The sequence below is a fragment of the Carassius gibelio genome, chromosome B13 (assembly GCF_023724105.1).
Source record: "Carassius gibelio isolate Cgi1373 ecotype wild population from Czech Republic chromosome B13, carGib1.2-hapl.c, whole genome shotgun sequence".
NCBI lineage: Eukaryota > Metazoa > Chordata > Actinopteri > Cypriniformes > Cyprinidae > Carassius > Carassius gibelio.
In genome coordinates this window covers 19,134,775-19,162,127 of record NC_068408.1, presented here as the reverse complement: position 1 = coordinate 19,162,127, position 27,353 = coordinate 19,134,775, and the positions used below count along the sequence as shown (strand labels likewise).

General features: G+C 37.8%; 1 protein-coding gene across 17 annotated transcripts in view; it reads right to left on the bottom strand.

Moving 5' to 3' along the window:
• Positions 1–27,353, bottom strand: part of LOC127969939 (calcium/calmodulin-dependent protein kinase type II subunit gamma) — a 57,930-nt gene that overhangs the window by 5,317 nt on the left and 25,260 nt on the right. Inside the window, exons 4-18 of one of the 17 annotated variants that reach the window (XM_052572114.1) lie at positions 24,272–24,326; positions 23,670–23,735; positions 21,876–21,948; positions 18,983–19,085; positions 18,229–18,312; positions 17,997–18,091; positions 13,498–13,620; positions 13,171–13,254; positions 12,772–12,814; positions 12,440–12,502; positions 9,715–9,755; positions 8,956–8,988; positions 6,368–6,445; positions 4,226–4,270; positions 3,802–3,847 (exon numbers count right to left, since the gene is read on the bottom strand). In XM_052572114.1, coding sequence (XP_052428074.1) covers positions 3,802–3,847; positions 4,226–4,270; positions 6,368–6,445; positions 8,956–8,988; positions 9,715–9,755; positions 12,440–12,502; positions 12,772–12,814; positions 13,171–13,254; positions 13,498–13,620; positions 17,997–18,091; positions 18,229–18,312; positions 18,983–19,085; positions 21,876–21,948; positions 23,670–23,735; positions 24,272–24,326 — 1,032 coding nt within the window. Of the gene's footprint in view, positions 1–3,792; positions 3,848–4,225; positions 4,271–6,367; positions 6,446–8,955; positions 8,989–9,714; positions 9,756–12,439; positions 12,503–12,771; positions 12,815–13,170; positions 13,255–13,497; positions 13,621–17,996; positions 18,092–18,228; positions 18,313–18,982; positions 19,086–21,875; positions 21,949–23,669; positions 23,736–24,271; positions 24,327–27,353 lie in introns of all 17 variants that reach the window. The other 16 variants (XM_052572098.1, XM_052572099.1, XM_052572104.1 and 13 more) reach the window with 16 other exon arrangements.

The following is a 27,353-nucleotide window of genomic DNA, read 5'->3' as shown; positions in this document are numbered from 1 at the left end:
AGCAGTCGCTGTACTCAGCCAAGACAGACAGATACAAAGATGATACAGCCAGTCTTATGACAGTGGCAGTAGTCTATATACAACAGCAGCATAAGCTGTGAGATTTAGTGAAGAACACAAGAGCCACAGCGAGTAGATCTATGCACAGTATGTGCATGTGTTGAGAGATGTCTGTCGTGTACAGTCCCAGCACGGGCCCTCTGCTCATCTGTCACACTCAAAGTATTCAGTGTCTCACAGATAAATAAATGAAAAGGTCACTCTGACTGAGAAGGTCAGTGCAATTCTTTCCATGTCAGAGGTGAGGATGTACATGAGTAAAGGGCAAAGATGGCGGACTGCGAGAGACTCAAAATTAGGTGACCATAACTGTCCTTGATTGTGCTAATAAGTGTACAATGTGGACTACAGCAGATCATGTGGCGTGCATTTTATTTTTGAGTACTGCAATGATTTAGGCAAATTTGCCATATTTTTGTCTTGAAGGGGTCATATCGAATTTACTCAAAAGACCAAACATTCACAACCTTCCTGCATCACACAGACACGGATGAATACTTCAATGTAGTATTCAGTATACTCATGTCCTTTTATGAATCAAATCAGAGCAGCAAAACTGCTGTCCGTGTCCGAGTAGACAACTAGGCAAAGCAGAAAAAATAGTTTAATTCAAGGGTCCGAGAGAGCTTGGAAAATGAACATCACGAATTTAACTATGGTACCGTTTTTGCAAAATAACTACTTAAAAACCTTAATGCATCAGTAATACAAATAAGATATATCATATGACCCCTTTCATAATGATACCAAACCTTACAATTAGGGTATTTAACAATTTTGACGTCCAGTGAGTCCATCTCAGCCAGATTTGTTTTGGAGCATATGAAGTAACATTAGAAAGGTGAGATACTTTAAGTTAGCAGTGGGAACAGTAGGAACGGAGAGATCGGATGAGTCCAGTAGGGAGTTGTAGAAACAGCTGATAAGGTCACTGCTGTAGCAGTTGACTTACGGGACGGTGGGCAGGGGGGAGAGACCTCAGGCTGAGGAGCTGGCTCCTCCGAGGCACTGCACTGGCTCACCACTGCACTGTCACTGCTAGCCCCACCCACCGATACTGACACAGACAATTAATGGGGAATAATGTGACATACCACAAGCCTTTTTCCAGCTTGGCTTTGTGCTATATTTATAAATGAAATGATGACATAATTTGCATGATAATCTTCCAAAAATACCAACAGCACACAATAGAGTACAAAAAAAAAAAAAAAAAAACATGCTGAAACATAATGTGCATGCACCTTAAGAGCAAAAAGCATTTAGTAATAAGGGTAATGTTATGTGAAAAAATGTTGATTCAAAATTAAAAAGCAATATTTTCGAAACCCTGAAGTCTCTAATACTTCTATAAAAGGACATGTTATAAAACTGTTTGTATTTATGTGGAGTTTATATATTTCCACCCTGGTGTAGAAAGTGAGATCTTTGCGCCTCTCTGCTATGACACAAGTCGATGGTTTGGGAGGTTTAACCCTCAGAGACCTCAATTGTTGGAAGAACTGCAACATTTTTTTTAACAGCATTTACATACTTAATGAATAAATAAATGTGAGATTAAACTAGGTACAACACTGAAACCCAGTGCTGAAAATGGTCAAACACTTATTTCATCTCAAAACAAAAAAAATGGATAAAACATTGTGATATCAAGTTTTTTGTTTTAAACGGTTTGAACATACACATACACACACACACACACACACACACACACACACACACACACACACACTTACTTTTAAATGTTTTTTAAAGAAGTCTTTCCTGTTTGGTAGGGCTGCACTTAAATATTGTGAAATATCACAATTTAAAACCACTACTTTATATTTCAATATATTTTGAAATATATTCCTCTAATGGCAAAGCTGAATTTTCAGCATTATTACTCCAGTCTTCAGTGTCATATGATCCTTAAGAAATCATTCTAATATGCTGAGCATTGGCTTAAAACAGAACATTAGAAAGTCTTTGTTGTCACTTTTATTTAAATGAATGCATCCTTGCGAATACATTTATTTCTTTAAAAAAAAAAGGGTTAGGTCCCATTATATAGCCTGACAATCAAACTTAGATTAGTGTAGATTTAGTAATGAATGATCCTAAAGCTCTACTGAAACATTAAACCTCAGACTGAATAGAAGTGATTAAAGTAAGGTTAAAATGTTTTAATATCTAACAGTCAGTCTAGAAGCTCAGAATAACTTAGAACTTAACAAAAAGACTGATCTGAAGATGACAATTAGACTGAACTGTTGTGTAATATTGCCGTGAGCTGTAATGAATCGCCATGTGACTCTGTTAGACAACATACTGAGATGGGAGTCATTTTCAGGACGGGTATTTGTTTCCTGTAAAGGTCAGTGTGTTAAAACTAATATTCCCTCAGATATTGTGGACATTCATTACTGGAGCACAAAACTTTGTGATTCATCAGTGTCATGGTAACTCTGGCATTCACAGCACGGCTCCTTTTCTTAGCAAGCTTGTGCTGATTCATGAAAGCAATCAGTCTGTCTGACCCTGTTTTGGTGCCTTATACTTCACCATAGCTGCTGCTGTAGTGACCAGCAATGTATCTACAGCTGACGAGCTGGCTGTCAATGCACAATCAAAGCAATTATCATGCTTTCACCACACAGGAATAAATCTCAGTCAATCATTCTCTGCCTGTATCTGTTTAATATGTATTCCCTCTGGCCCTCATTACCACTACTGCTATTTAAGAGTTGGAGCGTGTACAAGCCTTGACGCTGTTTACACCTGGTAATAAAGTCTGTCCAATGCATTTCATAACCCTTTCAATGCAATCACATTCAGATGTAAAATCACCACCATGTACAATGCAAATAAACAAACAAATAGATAGAGCTCATCAAATTTGGTAATGGAAACTCAAGCGTTCTTGATTGACATACAGTCTCAAACACGTATGGTCAGTGACATACAGTGACCACGTCTCTTTAAAAGACTTGAATTACTGATCAGTTCAGATGGACTTTCAGCACAAGGACAGAAATCTGTCAGGTTTCATTAATAGTAGCCTATGTTTATTTGTGTTTCTGAGATATAAAAGGTTTTTGAGGGTGATAGAATACAATACACTCATGGCAATTTGTAAGTTTATATAATATAATTTGGTGCATTGGTGGCAAATTCAAAAGAGTTCTTACAATCTCATTCATACATTTTTGTGTGATCTGCTTAAGCCATTAATGGTTAGGTTTGGGGTGAACCTTCATACTTATTTTCTTCTAAAAATAATACATTTCCATACGAATCACAATCTATGTTTTGTTCTATGGATTTAGACAGTCTCCGTTGCTTATTTCTCGTCATGTAATGAAAAATGCAGTGCATTTTGATGATACCATCTGATGTGGGCCTTGGTCAAACAAAAATCTCAGTGGATAATTACAATTTGCAAAAGGAATGTTTGGGAATCTAAAATTGATATTATCTACTCACGCACAAGCCAAAGAAACAAATGGTCTTGAGAGCAATGTTTTGGTGAAGCATCTAAGACTTTTGCACAGAACTGTATGTCACTGTAGTCACAGTCTAAGAACCTGCCTAAAAAATCAGGACAGATCTAATAGGTATAAACTTATTACACTAACTAATGGCCTTTTTGAGTAATATTTGCACCAATCCACACACACATCACATTTTTTAGATCCCAGAGAGCAAGAGATACAGTAAACATGCAGAGTACATGAGGAGTTGATAGTGTACCTTTCCTACCTTTCATGTCCTCCTCTTCTGTGGTGTTACAGCTCTCTGTAGACCCCTGTGATGAGAGAGAGAGAGAGACAATGTGCAAGATGGAGGGATGGTCGTATGAAGGTGGGAAGACAGGAAAAGAAGTATACAGGCTTGCAGACAGGGTCTATAAACCATGTGGAACAATATACAGTGCACACACTGTGAATCAGCAGATACACACACACACACAAAGAATCAACCACAAGCACAGATATACCCCAGCACACCCTCACACACAAACAGAGCTCTCACAGGAACACCCCAAACCCTGCACAGTCCAGCCAAGCCAGCATGAGGGCAAGCCCCCTTCATTTGAGTCATATTTGTGAAGGTTTGGGGTTGTGGCATTAGGAAGTGACTCAAATGACTGGTGTTCAATGCAGAGCTAAAAGAGGTGGCTTACCTTGATGCCATCGGCTGGATTGTGCACGACAGTGGTCTGTGGTTCCTGGGGAGGCAGGAGAGAGTTTACCATGCAGGGTTGAGGAAAGAGGGTGTAGGCACCACAACTCCACAACTAGCATGATGAGCCTTCACTACTGCTATGATTGTCAGCAGTTAGAAGGTGCATCAAACACACACATTGGTGAATTCTGCACAAGGTCCTTAAGTTAATACTATGTATACAGAGGCCCCAAAATGTATCTTGGCACTTATTTTACATTTTACACATAAAATATGAATTTCATTGCATTAAAATAAAACAATATAATAAATGATATAATATACAACAAGTGATATTTGGTATAATTTATCATTTACAAAGACTAAAACAAACAAACAATCAAATAAATGTACTGTTTCTTTAAAATAAATGCTACTTGGTTTGGTGTTTACAAATATTTAATTAAATAGGTAAATAAATGTTCTATATTTCTTTAAAATAAATGTTACTTGGTTTTGTGTTTTCTTATATCATGCTACAATCATTCGTCTTAAGAATAACCCCCCAACCCCGGTTTGGTGTTTTGTTATACAATGCACATGTCCCGATAAAGCTTGACAATCACTTAATTAAATCAATTACTAAAGCAGATTAATATTGTCTTATAACCAGATTAATAAATAAAATACAAATACAATAAATGCATTCTTTCAATTCATGCATTTTTTCTATTTACGTTTGTTTGTTGTAGCATTGTTTTATAAGAAATGTGACTTGTTATACAGTATTTCCTTAAAATAAATGCTACTTGGTTTGATGTTTTGTTCAATCATGTGACGCTCATGTTTGAAAAACAAAAATATCAAATAAAAATAAATACATTTTTTGCTTCAAATAAATGCTACATATGCAATAGCATTCAGAGATGTTTAAGTATGACGTAAGCATCTAAATACTTTTTGAGCCTAGTATACAATAACTACAATGCAACGAAGGATATTATACAAAGGAACTGAAGGTCAATGGAAATGGAAGCAAGGATTGGGTAGAGTTAACCACAGTGGAAGAGGAAGTAGTCATTAAGCTTGACGAGACTCTCTCCAAGACCAACCCCAGTCACCAACAGCACAAAGACATAACAGAAATGATTAACACCACACAAACAGTTAGCTTACAATGCCACACTAGGTTTTTTTCTCCTGAAAGCACAAAGCATTGATCCCAGCTTCGCACATACACACCCCACATACAAACAAATGGTCTAGCGCACTAGACTCTACTTTATTTCCACCACCACTAACACAACACCCTCTAATAAGCAACCTGTCAATGCAGACTTGAAGATGCAGTCCCTACATGCTGAGAAACCAATTTCAGACAAAACCCCTTATCACCCATCAGACCGAGCAACTTCAAGGTCTGGGGCATGAGCAGGATGGGCGTACTGGTCAGTCACACAGTGTAGCATGAGGACAGGGACACTGTAGTGTCCAAACGTCCAAAACCTTACTGAAAATTAAAAGGAAACTGAGATAACGTCAATATGGAGTTGAGGATGAAACCAAACACTGAGATATACTCCGATTAAATAATATTCAATTCACATTTAATGCTGATATTCCTAGATATAGAATTATCTCAGACTTTTAGACTTTTTTTTTTTCATGTCCTCTGAAGGCTGTACCAGTAACAGCCATTCGTCGAAGGAGCAATTACCCATAATGCAAAGTTAGGGAGTGCATCTTCAAAACAAACAGAACAGCTCTGCTTCCTGACATAAAATGATCCTGTTTTACCCTTGGAGACTCGACCACCAGGCTTTATCTAAATGTAATTTTAATATGGCCAGAGCAAGTTATCTGAAGTTTTTTTTGAAGTACAGGGTTTGTCTGTAAAGCTGTCAAACGTATACTAATCTGCGAGTTTGTTTGGGTAAAATAGGTAGTCAGAGAGAAATCCACAGGCACAAACCAGATGTTTTAGTTCAACTCATTAAAAACCATGAGCAACGTCACACATCTTCATCTGAGTGGATTGAGCGATGGGTGGTGGGAGTCAAAACAACAGGTATGGGACAAACTGATAAAGCCTTTTACTAAACAAAGACTTAAGAAAAGGAAAGACTATGAGTGAGGGAAATAAAAAGTTAAGATGAGGTACCATTGGTGCAGTGGATGATATGCTGCTGTCTTTGGTGCTGCTGCTTACTACACTGTTTTTGTTGTTGTTTGTCTGTGGCTGGGGCAAAAACAAAACAAAAACAAAAAAACAATGACAACACAAAATGAATTTTGTTCAGTGCCATTCAAGAGCCGACAGCCTCAGATCATACTTGATGCGTCCAAAAGCCACAGTACAGCATGTAAGGGGACCTGTATTGGATTAAATTTGCTTAGGAGAGAACACTCACGTAACGTGCCCTAGAGCACCTTTAACGACACACTTTTAGCTCTACTTGAATTAATGAAAGATGTTCAACTCTATGTGCTTGTTTTAGTGAGAGCTTTGCTGATTATACAGATTTAAACTACTGATGGTGGATAATAGCACAAAATGAAAAATAATGAAGCTATAATCATGCATCTGTAAAATCACATGACAGTTCTACATAAAAACAAAGATAAAACATGGTGGCTGTATAAAAGGAGCCAGCGTAAGCCTCCTTTACATGGTTATTTTCTTTATTATTAAAACTGTTCAATAATCCTAAAATATGACTACAGAGAATAGTTTTGTATTATTTAATAATAATAATAATAATAAAAGTAAATTCAGTAAATGTTAATGTAATAATCTTTCAAACATCTACGTGGACAGATTTGTAACAGTGTTGATAAATGTGCAAATATATTTAGACATATTTATACATTCAGTATATTCATGAAATTGATATCAACAGTTCCTCCAGTGATAAAAACAAAACAAAACATCAAAATCAATTAAATGTTTCAAGGCTACAGATAAAGTGTTTGGTATTTGCAGTATATTTAAATAGACAAAATATTGTATTTTTAAATATAGTATTTTGTTGGCACAGTAACAACTAGAGGCCAGTGTTACTGTCATGAAGCCACCTGAAGACCCTGATAGTCCACTAGTGCATGCAGTGAAAAGCTTCAGCGCTCAGACCTCTACTCGGTCAATCAATGCAGGCTACAACTTATGATAAAAAAAAAGAACAAAGTCTGACTATAGCAAAGAAAGAAAAGAGGTGGCGGCAAAACGGAGATGATTCTTGAGAAGAACGGTCAAGAATCCTTACAGAAAGATTCAACAGATTAATAAACACTGAAGCAAAAGAGCAGCCAAAAGTAATCCATCCCAAAATTTCAACAGCCACAAAAAAAAAAAAGAAACTGTTATTTCTAGATTCAGACTTCATTGGATTAAACTAGCCTCCACTATATCACCCCATTGCTGAAAAACGTCAAGTTTCTATTAATTTAAAATTGTTTAATGTTTAAGAACTTCTAACATTTTATGTCAATATAACTTTTTTTTTATATGTATATATTTTTTTAAATACAATTGTTAAAGTAATTTAGTGTTCCTGTAGCTCAATTGGTAGAGCATTGTGCTTCAAGCGCAAGGTTGGGGGTTCGATTCCCCGGGAACACATGATAGGTAAAAATTGATAGCCTGAATACACTGTAAAAGCGTCTGCTAAATGCATACATTTAATTTAATTTTAAAGATGATTAACAGTCTAATTAGAATCAATTAACCATTACATTTTCAAGACCAAAAATAGTTCACGGTGAAAGGACCAGGTCTGCTTGATTAAACGGACCATGAATGGCGAGAGGGGAATAAAACTGAGGTCAGGATGTGCTTATGTCCAGACCTGATGGAGAAACTCAAGACATGACTAATGGCAATTAATGCACAAACACTTTGATGATGTTTGTTGGATAATAAAACAGCAGAACTGAGCTTCCCCTGTGATGAGGATGAAAGAGCGGCCATGTCTAACTCACAGACATCAACTGCTGCTGTAATTTACTTTCAGTTGCTTGATGACAAGAAAATATGTTTATTCTTCAGGGGAGATATTCACTGAAATCCATATGGATTTTTTTATTGTAACAAGGGGCTCTTTACTTGTTAGGACAAACCTGATGTCACAGCCACTGCAGCTATTGCCATGGCAACAGAAATGGCCTGCCGCACTATGGACTGTGGGAAAAGAGGAGTTCCAGTGAGAGAAAGGCTTGTTTGTCTGTTTTAGACCGTCTGTTCAAACAGCATTTCAATTCTCTCTCTCTTATTCAAGAGCACCAAGTAAGAGCCCTTTGTCCACTCTGAGCCAACTTCAGCCTTGGTCATAATCAGTATGCTACTGATTTTAAAGACTCGTGAAAGTGGAGAGGGTTGAGCTGGAGGACGCTCACAAGGTTTATCATGGCCTGGAAGAAGACGGACCAAACTTAGGTCAAGGAGAAACCTCTCAGACGAAACCCTGGTCTGGCTCACCAAAAAAGCACTGAGATGCGATGGTAATGAAGAATGAACTTCAAGGAGGATGGGCTTACAATACAAGTGTGAACGGGTGAACATGACTCTGTTAATGCTTGATGATCCTATGACTCACAAAATCCTACAATCAGACAAAAACCCAAAACCCAAACAAACTCTCGAGCATCTCAACCAAGAAAAAAAAGAAAAAAAAAAAAAGAAAAAAGAGCCAGAGAGTGAGAAAGTGTTGAGGGAGGGTCAGAAAAAGAGGAGAGACACGGAACAGATCTCACCATCAAATAAACACTGGAGCTTGACTTCCTTTTCTGAACAGGGTGAAACAGAGGAGGGCAAAACAGGGAAGCATAAAAACAGGCCAGTGAAAAATAAAGCTGCTAGTTAGATCCCACAGAGAAGACAGAGAGAGGAAAAATAAACAACCACAAGAAGTTGCAAAGCCATGTGTGATGTGACAGGTGTTTAGCGGCTACAGTTGAAAAGTGTTAAACTGCTGGAATCCATTTATTGACCAGACTTGTTTCATTTCAAGCATTTGCTTCTCGGTTGCTTGGTGAAAGGCTGGCGATTCACTGCATGCACAGAGACGGCACAGGGTTGAGTAAGTCTCCCTGCTTCAACAGATTTTGCATGACTCAGGCCTAACAAATGGGCAAATGTCAAGAATGGTCTAAATATGCCGAATGCTTTTCAATTGGGTCGCCTTGGGGGGGTATTATTCAAGATCACACTGAAATATATCAGCCTAATAAAATGTAAGCAGTTAATCATTTGAAATTCGAAACAGAGAGTGTTTGATCATTTTGGTTTATGCAAACCATTTGCTGTTTAGCTTGACTGTCAGTTCTGTTTAGAGTATGTCATTAATAGAAGGAACATAAATCTGAGAGGAAAAATCTTGTAAACAAAAAACTGGAGAAGAATTGTGCATTCGTTAATGATACAGAAACATTATTTTTTATAATTCCAATGCTGATACAAGAACTTACTGTAAGTAATGAGAAAGAGATGTATACAATATGTGTGGGGCTTACCTTCACGCCATCAGACTTCTTGTTCAGTAAACTTTTGCATGCTGAAAGATGAGAGAAGAGAAAAAAAAACCAACTAGTTAATGACATGAATGTTGCTCGATTAGTGTATAAAACCAGTACTGGAATTACTAACTAAAAAATAAAACAAAATATAAATGTTAGTTTAAAAATACAAAATAATAATAAAATTAAATGTTTCCTTAGCATTACTGAAAAAAGTTTAAGTCAGGTACTAAATTACTAAAATTACATAAATTACCAACTAGAATTTATATTGATTAACAAATAAAATCAATAAATATAAAAAGCACAAAACAAAATGAAAATGAAAATATGAAAACAAAACATGAATAAACCCTATGATAGTATATAAATAATATAAAAACGAGTGACACGACCAGAAAAACCATCCATAGGGCTGTGAAATGGCACCTATTCCCAATGAATAAGCAAACGCCAAAGCCCTGGCTTTGTCCACCAAGAAACATGAAAGACCACCTCAAGTTTGATGAAACATAGTTCATGAACATATCTTACCACGTGTTCTCATAAACAGAAACGTGATTTGAAAATGAAATGGATCAAATGAGACACAATAGGAACACATATGCACAAACAAAAAGATAGAATGACAAGTATGATCTTCAAATTCCCTTACCTTTGAAAGTAGATAGAGGTAGGAAAGAATGCAAAAAGGGAAAAAGGCAAGACAAATCAATTAACAGATTATTAAAAAGGAAAATAGCTGTGGCAAACAAAATAATCAGGCAAATCAAAGCAAAACTCGAGGATTTTCTGTTCATGCTGGGTCCATGCTGTGCAGAGGCATCTCCTGTCTGGCCTGCTGTCATCCTCACTGAAGACATTTCTCTCCTGCACAAGACTCTGCAGATCTGACAAACCAATGCCAATGTCTGCTTCAGTTCACTCGAGCACATCAGAGCTGAACTGCTGATTCATTAGTGTACAAGTCCTTTTTTCCTGACCTGTTCAGCTGTTGTGCTTCTAATTAAACTGGTCTCAGAATTCAAATTGTATAATGGGGTCAAATGAGTTTGTGTGCTGCACTTGTTGATAGTATGGAATGGATCAAAAACTACTTTAGCATGAGTTAAAGAGATTAGCAGTGGACCGATAAGAGTGCTTTTTTTTTTTTAAATAGTCGATTTCCAATAGAAAGAGCAGGGTGATGGCCGATAAAGTGCTCCAACACACACTACTGTTCAAAAGATTGGGATCAGTAAGCCTTTTACATTTGCAACATAATACTTTCATATTTCAAGTGCAGTTTCCCCTCACTCTAGATTTTGATTTCTGAAGGATCATGTGACTCTGAAATTTCACCTTTGCTATTACAGAAATAAATATGCTGACAGAAAAAACTAAGTTATTTTAAATGGTAAAAATATTGAACGATATTTCAGTTTTCTGTATTTCTGAACATAGCCTTCTTAAAATCTTACAGACCCCAAACATTTGAACGGTAGCGCAGATAATGACATTTTGATGATAGGAACTTAGATATACACAAATTAGCTAAAATTAAATGAACTCATAACTGGGCATCTAATTATCAGCTGATGCTTTCAATATAGTCAAATAGCAGCTAATTTAATGGCCTGGACGATAAATCAGCCTCTGATTATTAAATTATATGTACTTCTGGGGCTTAAACAAACAGCTGCAACTGTTAAATATCATTGTAAAGCAACAGAACCACTTGGCAGAGCATTCACAGACATGCCACTTTCATTAAGACGTATATGAAGAGAGGCAAGAAGCTAGGAAATGTGAAGAAAAAGCAAGACATTTGGATCCGGTTGTTTCGGGTCCTCCATGCATAAAGACACCCAAACACATGCTGAAAGGTACTTCTGAAGCACACCACAGTGATCCCAGTGCAGTGGTTCTTCTCAATAAGTCTTTCCTCAAGAGCATGCTAATACATACAGTATATGATGTAGACATTCATAATTAACAACAGGCAAATGCATGTCAGCATCTACCCACAATTTCACACAGTGCAGCTGGTTGACCAAAAGCCGACCTGACTTTGGACTGAGGTATACAAGGAGAATGAGCCACCTTAAGAAACCATCAACATAAAACAAGGAAACTAAATCTGTAATGGGACTTTTAAATATGACGCCGTTCCTTAAGGTGACTCTGGTCGAAATACCTCCACCGGAGCATCCCTGGACCATCAGCAAAAGTGCAAACCCACAATGCATTATGTTTCCAGAGAGACACCACTTGGAAGACATAATACATTTTTTGTGATACTCTTCTTACCATCCCAAACTGCTGAGAACGACACAAAACTTCTGACAAGTTCACAGCACATTCAATGCAGTGCAAAGGTCGCCATTGACAGGAAAGGGCTCTTTCATCCTAGACTTTGGTCAAAAGTCATGAAGCACAAAGAGATACAAATGTGTCTCAAGGCTGGGAGTGACTGAATTTCAATTATTCTTGTTTTATATTTGTCAATTCGCAAGATATGCATTCACTTAAAATTTCTACAGAGTCAAATTTGAATTGAAATATTCTAAATTCAGTCAATGAACCCGAAGCCTGGAGCATGTGTTACATATTCTCTGCATAGCGAATGGCCTCTCAGAAGAGTTTCAGTGCCCGTGCGTTGGCAAGGGTATAGCAGGCTCCCCTTGGTCACATGCTGAGGCTGAAAGTGGGCAACGGCCCCCCCAGTGCACATCTCACGTACCTTCTTGTGCCAGTGCAGCTGTGCTGGTGGTGGGGGCGGCGGGGCTGGTGTGCTGCCGACCCACTATTGGACAAAAGAGCATGTCGTTTTGGAGAGAGAGGCTGACTCAAGGCAGAAGCTCAGCCTTTCCAGTATCACAAAAAACTTACCCAATTTGTATCCTAACAAAGCAACCTAAAGCAAAGCCCAAATGCCTCTACGCAGTGAGGAAAGTAGGGCCAGATTACAAAACAAAAGTTTTGAAAGAACCTACATAAACATAACATACTGATCCCTCAATTGATGCACAAGTCTCACTTGTACTGCATGTCTGAAGCTAATGAGACAATCACCTGAGAAGTTCCTGGAAACCAGCATGGTGGTCAAAATAGCCCCCTGCAGGAAACACAAATGCTATTTTAGTATCTTATCTAGAATTAGAATAAAAATGAACACTGGCAAGGACAAAGCCTTAAAACAATCATACATTTTGGTGTCAAACAATCAATTAATAACATTTTATTAAGTTAAGATACTTTTCAAGTATGAATTTACAGTTCAAAATACACAGACTAATTTTAATGTATACTTAACGATTGAAATGTAAAAAATGTAACATATATGCATAAATAACATTAACCTAGACTAGCAATTGCTGTAAAAGTACTGTACTTTGTTTATTCATGTTAGCAAATGCATAAACTAATGTCAATATGTTGAACCCTATTGTGCTGGAAATTAATGTATCAGACCTTTAGTTTTCTGCGGGCGTTGAACTTGCGCAGACATTCAACAGTTTCTTGACGATGCATCATGGAGGCGACAGTGGAGCGTTGCTAAGTGGGAAAGAGACATCAGTTCTTAGAACAAATCTTTACTCATATACGTTAATCACAGATTGTATACAATTCAAATTGGATATGGAGTCTCATTTGATGTTTTAAATCAACCAAACATGCTAGCAGATGTTCACTTCACTGCAAACTAGAGTGTAAGCTTCATGACATCATGCCAGTAGTTCGATATAAATCAGCCTTGAGAGATACAATGAAAAGTGCTGGGGGTTTAGGTCCACTTACGCAGACCCACGGATGTTTGAGCGCTTGGTCAGCCGTGATCCTCTTCGCTGGGTTGATAGTCAACATCTGGTTGATGAGGTTTTTGGCCTCCGGGGTAACAGTGTCCCACTCTGGAGAGGGAAACTAAGACAGAAAAAGACAAAAGAAAGAGAAGACCACTGAGTTTTCTTGAAATAAAGTGAGGTGTACAGGGAAAACCTGTGGTTTGTTTCATTTAAACCTGGAAATTCAAAGAAAGATTTTGAAACAATTTAAACTAAATAATAGTATGATGAAAAGAGAAATATTTTAAATGTATTCATAAACTAATTAAACACATTTTCTGTATAGCTACAATAAAATGATATGTATTATGAAAAGCTCTACAGAAAGAATCATGAATTTAACATTTCTAGGTCACCAATCATAGATACATTTGTGACCTTGATCATGTGTACAGATGGTCACACATTGTTCCAGTTAAGCTCAAGACGCTCTTTGGATAAATAATGCTGAAGAACATGATCATCAGGTTTTACACAAACTGGTTCATGAAGATCAACATTAAAGCAAAAGGTGGACAAACCAGGTGCTAAGACATGAATGTTAACTCAACTGATACTAATAATACAAACCTGTGTATTACATTAAGAAAACAATGAAAAATAGAAGCTTTTTCACTAGTCTTAGGCTTTTGTATGTTACAGAGAACTCAAATACAGACATGGAAAAACACGAAGATCAATGGCTTCCATGGACTGTAATAGATGTTAATAAGATTAAAGCAGAGCAGCTAAAACGATAAATGGAAAAGTGGTGTTTTCCACCTGGATGGCTGAAAATGCTGAGACCAAAACCGGCCTTCGTAATCACATCTCTCTCATACCGCAGCACTCCATCAAATGGACAATGCCTCTATTCAACAAACACACTATACTCCAATGCACTTAGAGAGCCTATCAATCTGGACTAAGAGGGATGGAGAAAGCACAAATGAAATCAAATTAGTGTGAATGCATACTCTGATCATGCTAGATTGTTTACAAACAGCAGCTTTGAGCTACAGCTGGTCACTGCGAAAATATGACACTGTGCCATCTGCAAGAAGGATGTAACCTCATTTCAGATATATAGAATAGTACCAACAGGAAATATCCCACTATAAACTGGTTTTCCTTTGGGGTTTGAGATGATGATGATGATGAAGACTCCTCAGTTGTATGTTCCTCTCCTGAGCTCTAGAGGAGGGGGCCGCCATCATTTATTATTGAGTAACTCTGCTGTCTATCCCAACCTATTAAATATTAACAAAGGCTTCAATCTGGGTTCGCCACTCTGGGTCGATGTGGTGGCACTGAAATCTCTGAATGGGGATAGCCATGAGAGCATCTCTGTCAACATGCTGATGGGCAATTAAAGACAGGTCTAATAAAAGGGCTTTCACTTTCTCTTTCTGGTTGAGCTTAACCCTCTGGAGCCTAAGGGTATTTTTGGGGCCTGGAGAAGTTTTGTCACGCCCTGACATTTGTGCTTTTTTCAGTTGCTTATACACAGCTAAATGGCTAAAGTCTAATCTCACTGTAATCAGCACAAACTGGGCTATAATATTATGTGAGCAGCATGTATGTACATGATTGTGTTTTGTGTGTCATTGGGATGTACACCTGAGAAGACAGAGGCCCGCATAATGAGCTGCATAATGAGCTGCATAATGAACTGCATAATGAGCTGCATAATGAGCATTTCAGTCAGGTTTGTGACTGAGAGGGGAGAATTACAAGAAAGAATGTGAGGACAAAATAAATCGATATAATTTTATGTTTGTAGTTTATTTAGAATATATTTAATTGTCCCACAACATAATTTAATATCCACTTGGGAGTTCAGTTAAACCATTTATCAGGAACAGTGTTGTGGGTAACGCGTTACAAAGTAACGCGTTAGAGTACTCTAATTACTTTTTTCCTGAAATTTGTAACTTAACGCGTTAGTTTCGTGCGTAAGTAATCAGTAACTTCGTTATTTTTTTAAAAAAAGGAATCCGTTATTTTAAGGAAAGGAAAATCCCGACTGCAGCCTGCTTTTTGTCAGAAAGTATGCCTAGGTCTACTGTGCCACCTGCGGATGTATCAGCGGAGCCGAAGCTCTGTGATCGTAAAGTTAATGGCTGTGATGCGTCTGTGCCCTGCGCCTGACCCTGTGTGTGTGTGGGTTTTTTTTTTTTTTTTTTGAACTCCCGGCAAGATAGCAGAGAGGACAGCGTTTGGTTTATGGAAGTACGCACATTATTTTCAATTTGTCAACGAAAAAGAAAAGAACATAACGGTAAAATGCACACTCTGCTTTGGTGAAAAGCTTCTGTCGACCGCCAAAAATTCTACCTCAAATTTAACGCTACGTTGTAATCACTACTTTGAAGAGTAAATGTAAGAGGACTGTGTTAAAGTGAATTTAGGCTTGTGACTGTGAGTGACACTTTAATAATAATTAGTTCGGCTATTAAGCGATTTGTCATTTGCCTGTGTGGCAGTGAAGGATTTAATTCGGTTTGTTATCATTTTTGTCTGACAGGCAGCTGTTAATTTCTGTTAGATCATTGGCTGGCTGGTTGTTCATCATTTCTAAATGGATTTAAATCTGCAAGCCTGTTTAAGGTTGTGTTTACAAGTAAGCATACTTGTACTTTGATAACTGCATTATTTAAAGTTAAAGAAAAATCAGGAGTTATCTTGTGGTGCTCATAATATACAGTAGCCTAGGCTACCCGGGCTGGGTAACGTTAGGTGCGAATTTTGATTAATAATATGTTCTGTGATAAATAAATAAAACGCCATGTGGAATAGCCGATTTCTGACTGTCTTTCCTGATATTGTTATCCTGCAGTGTTCATTTAGTCGGATGACTGACGTTATTGATTGTCGGGAGTCACGACTTCTAGGTGCATTTAAAGGGGCCGGGGGCTGTGTCTGTCATGTGTGAGCCGCTGCAAACGGCTTTTAATTTTTGGTAACGCATGAGTACTCTAACGCGTTACTTTTATAAATAGGTAACGCTGTATCATAACTGATTACTTTTAACTGATGGTAACGTTGTAACCTAACTAACTACTTTCCAAAGTATCTATACCCAACACTGATCAGGAACAATCAAAGCTGATTTAACAAAATTAATTTTTTGCATCATTACTCCAGTCACACAATCTTCAGAAATCCTTTTACAATCTTATAAAAAAAAAAAAAAAAATATATTATTATTATTATTATTATTATCATTAGTATTATTAATGTTGAAAAGAGATGAGAATATTTTTTCAGGTTTTTTGGGGATAAACTGAAAGAACAGCATTGTTTTTTACATTTGTTACTGATTTGTTCAGTGACCATTTCTTCATATTATACACAAATACGCCACAGCAGGTGGCGAAAAAGAGCGTCTTATGTGTTATGTCTTAAGTCAACGAATGTATATTAAAGTGTGTGCATGTTTGCATTAAATAAATAGTCTAAATAAGTTGTTCAGATGAACAAAGCGCAAGGTTTTCTTGCATAATTAAACAATTTAATTATTTGGTCAGACTGTTCATATATAATATATTCACATTAATAAATCGTGGATTAAATGTGGAGTTATGTTCTGTATGCTAAATATGAAACAGGCGTAAGTGCACCTATAACTGTGCTTTGTATTTGTGATTTCTGATTGAGATATGCTTGGCTCAAAGACCCTGTATACTCTCATTCATTTCATTCACGAATGAACTATGTATCAGTTCATTCAACTCATTCACAAACGGGAATATCGTATTTGTTCACTACATTCAACAAATCACATGCTCCATCCCATTTTGAGTAACTCTTTGACAAGAGCTGTTCACAAGCTGCGCATGCGGTGCTAATAACGCCGAGCTCGCGCGCTGCTGTGGAGGTAGGAACTTCAGTGAACGAGAAATATGAGTCAGTGGATTACTTGAACGAAAACAATTCATTCACCTAAAATATTCATGCACGAACTAACGATCACTAGTGTAATTCCCTATAGCCTATATTAAATATTTTGAATATTTTCATATTTTATTGGGTTCTTTGATAAGGTTACAATACGCATGTCTAAGTAGCAACGTAACTTCCATGATGTCCCCGATGTGTGGGGCGGGTAAATTTTTTTTACTTTATTTGCGGGGCGGGCCGAATAATTTCAGAAAAGCGGGACCTGCAGGTTGGAAAAAAAGCCGACCCGCGCATGACTAGTGAGCAGTGCAAAGTGAAGAGTGGAGTTGCACAATTTTGCCTGGAGCGATGAGCAGGCTTTTTTGAAAGTTGAAACTGGGTGACCCAAGGTTCATTTTTACAGTTTTTCATTATTACAGTAACAAAATAATTTATATTTCAACCAGTGTATCCAAATTTTTGGATGGTAATATGGATGTGAACAAATGTTCAGGTCAGATTAGATCTAAAACAGTCATTAGATTATAAAGCAGTGAGAGCTCATTAAGTCAAACAGTAAGTGTGGTTACTCACATCATAGGCTCCAGCCTTGATCTGTTGATACAGTTTGTGCTGGTCCTCATCCCAGAAAGGAGGGTAACCCACCAGCAGGATATACAAGATCACACCTGCCCAGGAAAAAAACTAATTGGTAACTTCATACTTTTGTTTTTGTAACTATTTACAAAATTACACAACACTAGAATAAAGAGAATCTTAAAATCATATTAATGTGGTCACTAAATAAAACGGGTGAAAATCTTACCACAAGCCCAGATATCCACTGGTTTTCCATAGGGGTCCTTTCTCAGGACTTCAGGGGAGAGGTATCCAGGGGTGCCTGCAAAACCTGTAAATCCAGAATGTGATTAAAAACATTTAATATCTAAGATCAAAAAGCATCAAACCCATCTCTCTATGATAATCAAATTCTGAGCAGTACAAATAAGGCAACATTTCAGTTTGCATTAAACAAAAAAAAATAATAATAATTGTTTAGGAAAAAATAACCCTTTCTTATAAGGCTGTGCAATGTGAAAAAGCATATAAAAAATTCCCATGATGTTGGACAAGCTTAATCCAATTTGTCCACTGGCTTTGTCGTCTGTGACCTTTGACCTGGTTCAAGTGAGTAGTCTTGACTCCAAAAGGACTGTAAACATTGAGAAAACTACTCCATATTTCCCAAGAGCACAGGGTAGAACCACAAGCTGGCTACTTTCCAGAGCTCTCTTGTCCCACAAGAGCCACAGATGCAATGGAGAGCAAACAGAGCAATAAAAAAAGCCACTACTGGCTGAAAGTCAGCTTTCAGAATGAGTTTACGTGCACCAGTGCCATATAAATGAGCGGATGCATTTTCAGGGCATTGAATATTTATTTGAAAAACCAGAGAAATTAATTTGATTCTGTTGAATTGAATTCAATCCTGCATTAGGATGAACTAGAATGGCTTCAAGCCAAATCCCTTTAAGAGATGAGGCTACCAATGAGTTGAAGGAAAAACAGAGAAGTCTTACCGAACCAGGCCTGCTGATCTCCCTGCACCTCGATGGCAAGGCCAAAATCAGCCAACTTCACAGCCGCCCCCTTCATCTTACTGGCCAACAGCAGGTTCTCTGGCTACAGGAGGACACGTGGCAGAGGAAAGGGTAGGAGAGAAGAAATAATAAAAATGAGGGAGAAGATAGTGTGATTTTAACACTAAAACAAAGCTTGTCGCATGTTAAGGTGAAATTTCACATGGCAAAAAAGGTCTATTGACTATTTTTCAATAGTGTAGTGATGTATGAACCAGCTCATACAGAAGCAGCTTTCTTCTGGTCAACAGAGTCACGTGACAAATTGATTCCTGTTCCAAAATCTAATTCACACAAAATTCCTAATCACACAGACTCCCACTGAAGTGACTGGATTAAAACAACTTGTTTTGAATGCTACAAGTAGTATTTATATACTAATATACTGCAGAATTTAATAAACATTTTGAATTAGATTTATTTTTATATTTTCACTTATTTTTTTTCATAGACATCTTAATGTTACTACAGTTTCATTATTTTATACCACTTGACCTGAATTGAACAGAAATAAACAGAGATTGTTTTTAATGCTGCAAGTTTATTTAAGCATCATTTAAATTAAATTAATAGCGTTTTTCAAGATTAACTTTAAATAAGCACTAGATGACAGAAAAATGGTAATTCAAATATAAAAATAGGGAAAATAAAATATCCAGTAGCACGAGCCAAAAGAATCATGACTTGCAATCCACATGCATTTAATCGCATACGGCTGCTCATTTAGTCTGTGCATGATTATGCTAAAGGTGACGATCAAGCCTACTGACACGGAGTTTAATCAGCTGTGATCTGCATAAAAGGACGTAAATGTATCCAGCATGATCTATGAGGAGAGTCTTTCATCATCACATTGCAGCAATACTGAGATCCAGACTTGGACTACAGTGTGCATCAAGTGAGAGAGACAGAAATGTGTGCATGCTTGTAACGTGTGCGAGAGTAAAAGAGAGAGATTGCATATTGTGTCTAAATCTTACTGGCGTGTTTGTGTGTGTGTATATAAAGCGGATGGATAGCTGTGACAGCACGCTCATTGCTCTGGGCTGCATAATTCATGAAGAGACAGAGCGAAGGGCTTGTTATCTCTTGCTACGAGAGCAGGGGTGAGCTGCTCTCTCGCCCCGCTGTCCTGCACACCCCACTGCCTCTGAATGCTGCAGGCATAGCCCTGACCCGGACACTGCACAGTCATGCTGCAAAAACTGCCCCAACACGTTTATAGTGGAACAGACACAACAGACTTTCTGTGCCATCATATCATCATGATTTATGTGTATGATGCTGACATGGCTAGATTACCTACTTGGACTGACCAATCATGTAAACTAATGAATATTCACAAGCCAAGCCAAAACAAGATTGTCAACTCATGCAGCAGATACACCATACTGAGATGCACTCAAATGTTTTAATTATTAATTTTTTTTAAAATAAAAACACACACAAAAAAATGCTAAGCACCATATCCTAGTATTAACAAAAACTATCAACAACTGCAAATCATTAAGACTTTTTATTTTATTATTATTATTTAATGGGCACATTTATTTTAGTATTATTGGTAACACTTTAGAATAGGTAACACCTATTAGTTGCTTATTAGCATGCATATCACTAGATTATTAGCCATGTATTAGTTCTTATTAAGAACATATTATGCCTTATTCTACTTGACCTTATTCTGCATCTCTAATCTTACCTAATACTTAAACCTAACAACTACCTTACTAACTATTAATAAGCAGCAAATTAAGAATTTATTGAGAGAAATGTCGTAGTTAATAGTTATCATGTGTTACCTATTCGAAAATGTTACCGTATTATTTAATAACAGAATTGAGTAATTATTAATAAGGTTATAATTTTTTTTTACATATTTTTTATCATATAAAATAAAATAATTTATAAATCTAATTTATAAAATCTTATTTCAATTACTTAAAATAATTTTTTAATAGTTTTAATTTTAGTTAACAGTAGCAACACAGAGATATATTTTATCTGTCAACGTTATTCTTACATCTTCAATCAAATCCAGCCCCTCTGTCCCCTCCAGCGCCCCTGTCCTGCAACCCTAGGGACGGACTCACTCTCTCTCTTCCCTCCTAAACACTCTTTCTCGGTCTAGCTCCTGCTCGTCACATTTCCTTTTCCTCCCTCCCTGTCTGTCTGTCTGTTTTCAACAGTTCCGTCTCTTTCCCTCTGATGAATTAGAGGAGGTAAAATGACACGCTCCCCATCATGCCATGATGCTGCAGCCACTATGACATCACACAGGTTTCCACAGCAACCGGCCTGCCTCCAGTACTCCTCTGTCTGCCTTACATTTAAAGCGGTGAACTAATATGGAAAAGCAATGGTTTGGGGTTCGACACATTTTTGCCCCACCACATGCCACTGATCTATTATGTATTTCATCAGTTATCATTTAAAAAAATAAAATAATTATCTCCACATCTTCCTAACAGATGTAGATATAGTAAACAAAGCAAAAAGGAAATGGTCATTTAAATTTCAATCCAGTATGAGGTTCAGATTGAATGATGGCATTTAATAAACCTAATCTTTCCATCATCCATGTTTGCTTTCTGCATTGTGCTTGTTATCAAATGACCCCTCAGGATTGGCCACAGCCAATCGTCTGCGCTCTGACGTCAAGAGAAAGAAACAACACAATCAAACGGCATACAACGGTGTCCACACAGCGTTTAATGTTGCTAGCACGAGTCCGAGTGTGTGCAAATGACGCCACAGAGTTGCCAAGAGGAGGAGGGCTTGGATGACGCAAGCTCGTGTGTTGGCACGTTGCCACAGTGACGGCATGACTCACCTTGAGGTCCCTGTGCACAATGTCATGCTGGTGGATGTGGCTGACGCTTTCCAGGATCTGATTGATGCAATGACTGAGAAACAGAAAGCAGGGAGGAGGAAAAGAAGGTTGGATTAGGGAGAGAAACCCAGGCATTAGTACAAGGATCTAACTCCAGATAGAAGACTGGGAGCTAAGAAATCCAGCTGCAGGATCTGGCCTGTGCAGACACACTGAGATTTGCACAGAGAAATACTCTGGTTTGTTTTGTGGTTCTCAAAGCTGCCAGAGAAGCTTTCCAAGATGGGAATGAAAATACATTTACCATGTTATCCAAATGCCAAAACAAATTTCCTGAAGCTGAATGTGTGTGTGTTCAAAGAAACAGTTACTTTTAAAATTCTCATAATATTACAATATTACCTTTGTAATGTATTTGTGATCAAATAAATGTAGCCTTGGTGAGAACAAATCTTACCAACCCTATACTTTTGAACAATCGTGTATATCTATATCCCAGCAATACTACACAGATGTGCATTTGTTGCTCTGACAGACTTGCACCGTAGAGGTCTTTCCACAGACAGAGAGAGGACAGAAATAATGAGCACCGGTGGAGCAGGAATGCTTATAAATGCAGCGAGTGGAGCCGCTCATTACAGAGCTCTGAAACCTGTTCGAAAGGTCATGACCTGAGGACAGAGGGCGTGTTGGGTGGGGGTGACATCTCTCTGAAGGTTTCCTTTGTTTGTTTGGTAGAATACTTGAAAAATTACAGATTTCTGAATGATTCGGTTTATGTATTCCTGTGGCTCAGAGGTAGAGCATTGCGTTAGCAGCACAAAAGTTTGTGGGTTCAATTCCAAAAGAACACACATACTGATAAAAAATAAAATGAAATATGAATGCACTTGTAAGTCACAAAAATGCATAAATGTAAATGTAAAGAGAGAGCAAAAAGAGAGCTTGCAGAAATACAAGCAACATCGGTTGAGTAAAGAAAGTGCCCCATTAGATATTCCCTAAAGCTCTCTTGAGGAAGGATGGCGAGAAAGGCATTTCTTGTGTCCAAATTTGGCAAAATCTGTGTACTGCATTCCATTCCTTCCCATTACGGAGGCACTTTCCAGTAAAAACTCTCTCTGTTCTCCCTTGATGCAAACTCTCAGAAGCAGCCTTCATGTTGTAAGACTGGAGAGTGTCTTCCAAAAGTAATTGCAAAGTGACACTAATTTTGTTATTCTGGCTTAGTGCTGAATATGAAGTGGAAATGGACTGAAGTGTAGACAGTCAGCTTTAATTTAAGGGGACGCCTATCCCGGCAACAGGTTAAAAATAATACCTCATTGCAGGCCAGCTACCATCCCTGTTAAAGCACTAAGAGCATTTACATAACTTGACATTATTTGAAATAAAATATCATGTTCAGTAATTAGTTGCATAACCCTGACATTTAATGATTGTCTCGCTGTCTGGGAGCAAAGGGCAGCGTTAGAGACAGAATAATTTTTCTTTTTGAGGGCTTACAAAAGCGGTACAGTGATGGCTGCAGAAAGTATTATCATGGAACTTTGAATAGAGGAAAAACTATAAGATTGATGCACCATAGTATTAAAAATCCACACACTAATGCCTAATACAGTAGCTTTGTGGAAACTGTGATACATTTTTTGTGTTCTTTGAAACATACAAATGTCGCTTTAATGCATTCTTGCTGAATAAAGGATTCAGTGACTCCAAACTGAAGCCCCAGTAGTGTATATTATAAGTGTCAAATAAACAATGATATGATTTTTGGCAGATTTTTAAACTTACCTTGCATCTGCTTCACTGTAATATTCTCTTGCGACGATGTCTTCAAACAACTCTCCACCAGTTACGCTACAAGAAGAAATAAAGGCTTTATCAAGAGCTCAAAGTATGGAGAACCCACAGCGGTTCCATTCAGCTATAAACTATAAAGAGCACAAGGCCTGTAGAGGAATATGTGGCTAATGGAGAGTTTTATGACCACGGGCCAGCACTCGAGTGTTGGGCGAGCGCTATCAGAGTCCTAATGATACAAGAGCCTTGAGAGAGGGCCATACAGTCACAATCTACACAAATACACTTACATGCAGTTAAGTAGAGTCTACACCCTCAATACTGATAATCGTTTAACATGATGTAAACATAACTTAAGCAAAGGAGTTCAGAAATAAAGAAAAGTATTCTAGGATTTCTATGGTACAGAGAAACGGGCCTACTGGCTAGAAAATAAAGTTAAATTGTCATACTTCTATTACATTTTCTGGTAATTAACAGTTAATAACTGCCAAACAAGGCTTAAAGGAAGTGGAAATTTTGAGTACACTGGCGTCAATCCTGATTTACACAGAAGTGAGATGAAGATCACAGTGTCTGACTTCGATACTTACAGGTCAAAGACCAGGTAATGAAAGCCTTCTTCTGAGATACTGTCATGGAGACGCACTGTTGAGGGAAAACAGAAAGAGAGAATGAGGGAAGGGAGAAACAACATAAGGATGAACAGAAGGAGCTTTTCTCCTTTTCTTGACCTGCCCATGAAGTCATCCTCATTAGTTCTATTACAAATCCCGAACTTGCTGCCTAATGTCTTCTAAGGCAGCATCCTAGCTGAAACGTACCTCATAACTAACCCATTTAAAACGTATATAAACTTCAAATGCCACACAAAGAAAACTCTCGACTTAAAAGCGCCCACTGTAATTATGGCAGTGCTGCTGTAATTGTTTCCTCTGTGAAGGATACATGCGACAAATCATATTAGATGGCAATTAAGACAAATATTTTTATCTTTGGGAAAACTACTTGATACATTTTACACTGTGCAGTTATGACCTGTGAAAATAAATAAATCTGAACAATGCCCACTTAAAAAAATTAAATAAAAATATAAATCACAGAAGGAACTTCGGTCTTTGCATTACAGAGGGAGCGGTGGCATTGCAAGTAAGGCAAGGAACATTTGTTATCCTGATTGAAGGTAATGAATTTGTCATCGGTAGTTACAGATTTGAAACAGTGCACCTGCCAGATCTCACACACACACACGCAGCCATTAAGAGACCCCCAGCTCGTTCTCATTGTGTGTGGGTCCGTGTAAATGACAGCGTGCATTAATCTCAGCCAATGTGAGGGAGGTGGCTGTGCTAGAGGAGGGCAGAGACGGCAAAACAGAAATACATTATCTCCACATCCACCCAGGATCACCCGCAGCGCTGACACTAACACACACATTCTGACAGGAGAACTGGGTTTTAACACAATTCAGACTGAAGGTGCTGTGAACAGTGTTTAAATAGAGAGTGATTTTAACAGGTCGGCCTGAGAGAAGTGTGGATAGAGCCAATGTGTGTTGTACTCCAATAAAGATGACACTCTCTGAACTAATTGCCCTAATGTTTTTGATTTGAACTAGTTCTATGCTTTACTTGTATAGCACTAAAAGGGGAAAAAGCAATAACACTAATCGAAACGCATGAATATGTGAGTTTTGCATCGGTGTAGCTGTGAATGTTTATAAAATATATGTCTATATAAAATAAATAACAAAAGTAATATACACGCACACACACAACCATTCAATTAAATTAACTAAACTGATCAAAAGTGAGAGTAAAGTAACTTAATGTTAATGTATAAAGATTTCTATTTCAAACTAATATGGTTAAAAGAATTGTTTTTATTGTATTGTTTAATCAAATAAATGCAGCCTTTATGAACAGTGGAACATTTTATATTCCTCCCCCACCCCCAGACATTTACTTCTCTTTATCTTTTGTTCTTTGGTTACCAGTGAAGTGATATCAAACAGCTCAACATCTTTTTCGAACGCCAGTACCAGACACATAAATCAAATCTTTTATTTTATTGGTAAGGGAAGTTTTTTGCTTAGAGGAAAAACACCAGCACTGGGCGTGGGTTACTGAAGAGCTCCACAGGGATGCATGGTTCCTTTCTAACATATTGTCACACCAAAAATGCATGCCTGAAGGCATAGCACTGCGTGAGATAACATTAAGAATGTATGTAGATGCATGTGGGTTGTGTGTGACAGGCTTCTATCATTCCATCAGCTCTTGTTGTGTGTCTGTGGGCCGACGGCAGTCATGTGTTCATATCTGCTGGTTTTTTGAAAGAGGGTTCATGGACAACAAACCCTACTATTGATAACCTGTACAAAGGCTGTAAGGGCCCTGTATGTATTGTGTAAATGTATGTCCAAGACAAAAGGAGAAGAAATTAACAAGTGTGTTAGCTTGAGTCTTGGTCACCAAAGGCGATCTGCTCCTTAAGAATGCTTTCTCTCTCATACCCACACTTGATTGCTCTTTTTGTTAGAAGTTTATTGGCAGTCCATGCAGAAAACATGACAACCTGAGAGAGAGAGAGAGAGAGATAGAGAGAGAGAGAGACAGAGATAGAGAGAGAGAGAGAGAGAGGAGGAAGAAAGGGCCGTTCAAGATGGCTAGACAATAAAGGGTGGGAAAGGACAAACACTTCCTAGAAAGAAGAAAAACAAGACTACAAAAAAGGAGAGATCAAGCAGAATGTCTGAGCTTCTGTTTGTATTAGAAGAAAAATATGATTTATGCTGCCAAGTATGAAAAAGCAACTTTAAAGTATCTAAATCTGTGTTTTTTGGAGGTTAGATGTAGAGCCCTGCCGATATATCATTTTGCCTATGTGAGCTTGTTGCCGATATATCGGTATCTGGGAATATCCCGATATGAACCCTTTTTCCCCCCAGAACATATAACGAACAACATTTTTTTTTTAAAATGGTGTAATTACTTTGTCCAGCAGCTCCATTGTTTGCTATTGGTAACCTGGATGAAATGCTTTAAAACTTAAGTCCAAGGAAAACCATTGAAAATTTGAACGGCCATATTTCCATAACGGCACGGCGAATCCGCACCAAATTCAGGGGATCTCTTCAGCTAGAGGAACCCTATCGAACGCAATCGTAGTGTATTTCTAGAGGTGAGGTCCTCTTTAGAATGAGTCCACCCTTAGGCTACAGTAGATGGGGAACCGATTGCTCCTCCATGATATTTTGTAAACTGAGACAAAAAAACTGCACAGATGAAGATATTATAACAATCTAGCGATAAACATAGACCTTGTCCTCTGAGGATTGAAGAACACGCTGAAAGACGAGGAGAAGCCGATTGAAATTTAAATGGGAGAGGCAATCACAAATTTGCATTAACCTACAGTTTGTGAAGCTAATCGCAAAATTGTAGGGGGGCTGAGAAGTCATTTATAGCCCCACTAAAAATGGCCTAGCAGTGCCCATGCTTCTAAATCCTCTGAATAGACAAATAAAATTACAAAATACCCATCTCGACAATCATTCTCGACAGGTAAACCCAGTCAGTTATGTCTCAAGTGAGCAAAAACAGCTGAGAAAAAAATGGGATGTGATGTGAAACATTATATTGGATCTGTGCATCAGGTCTTAAAGGGACAGTG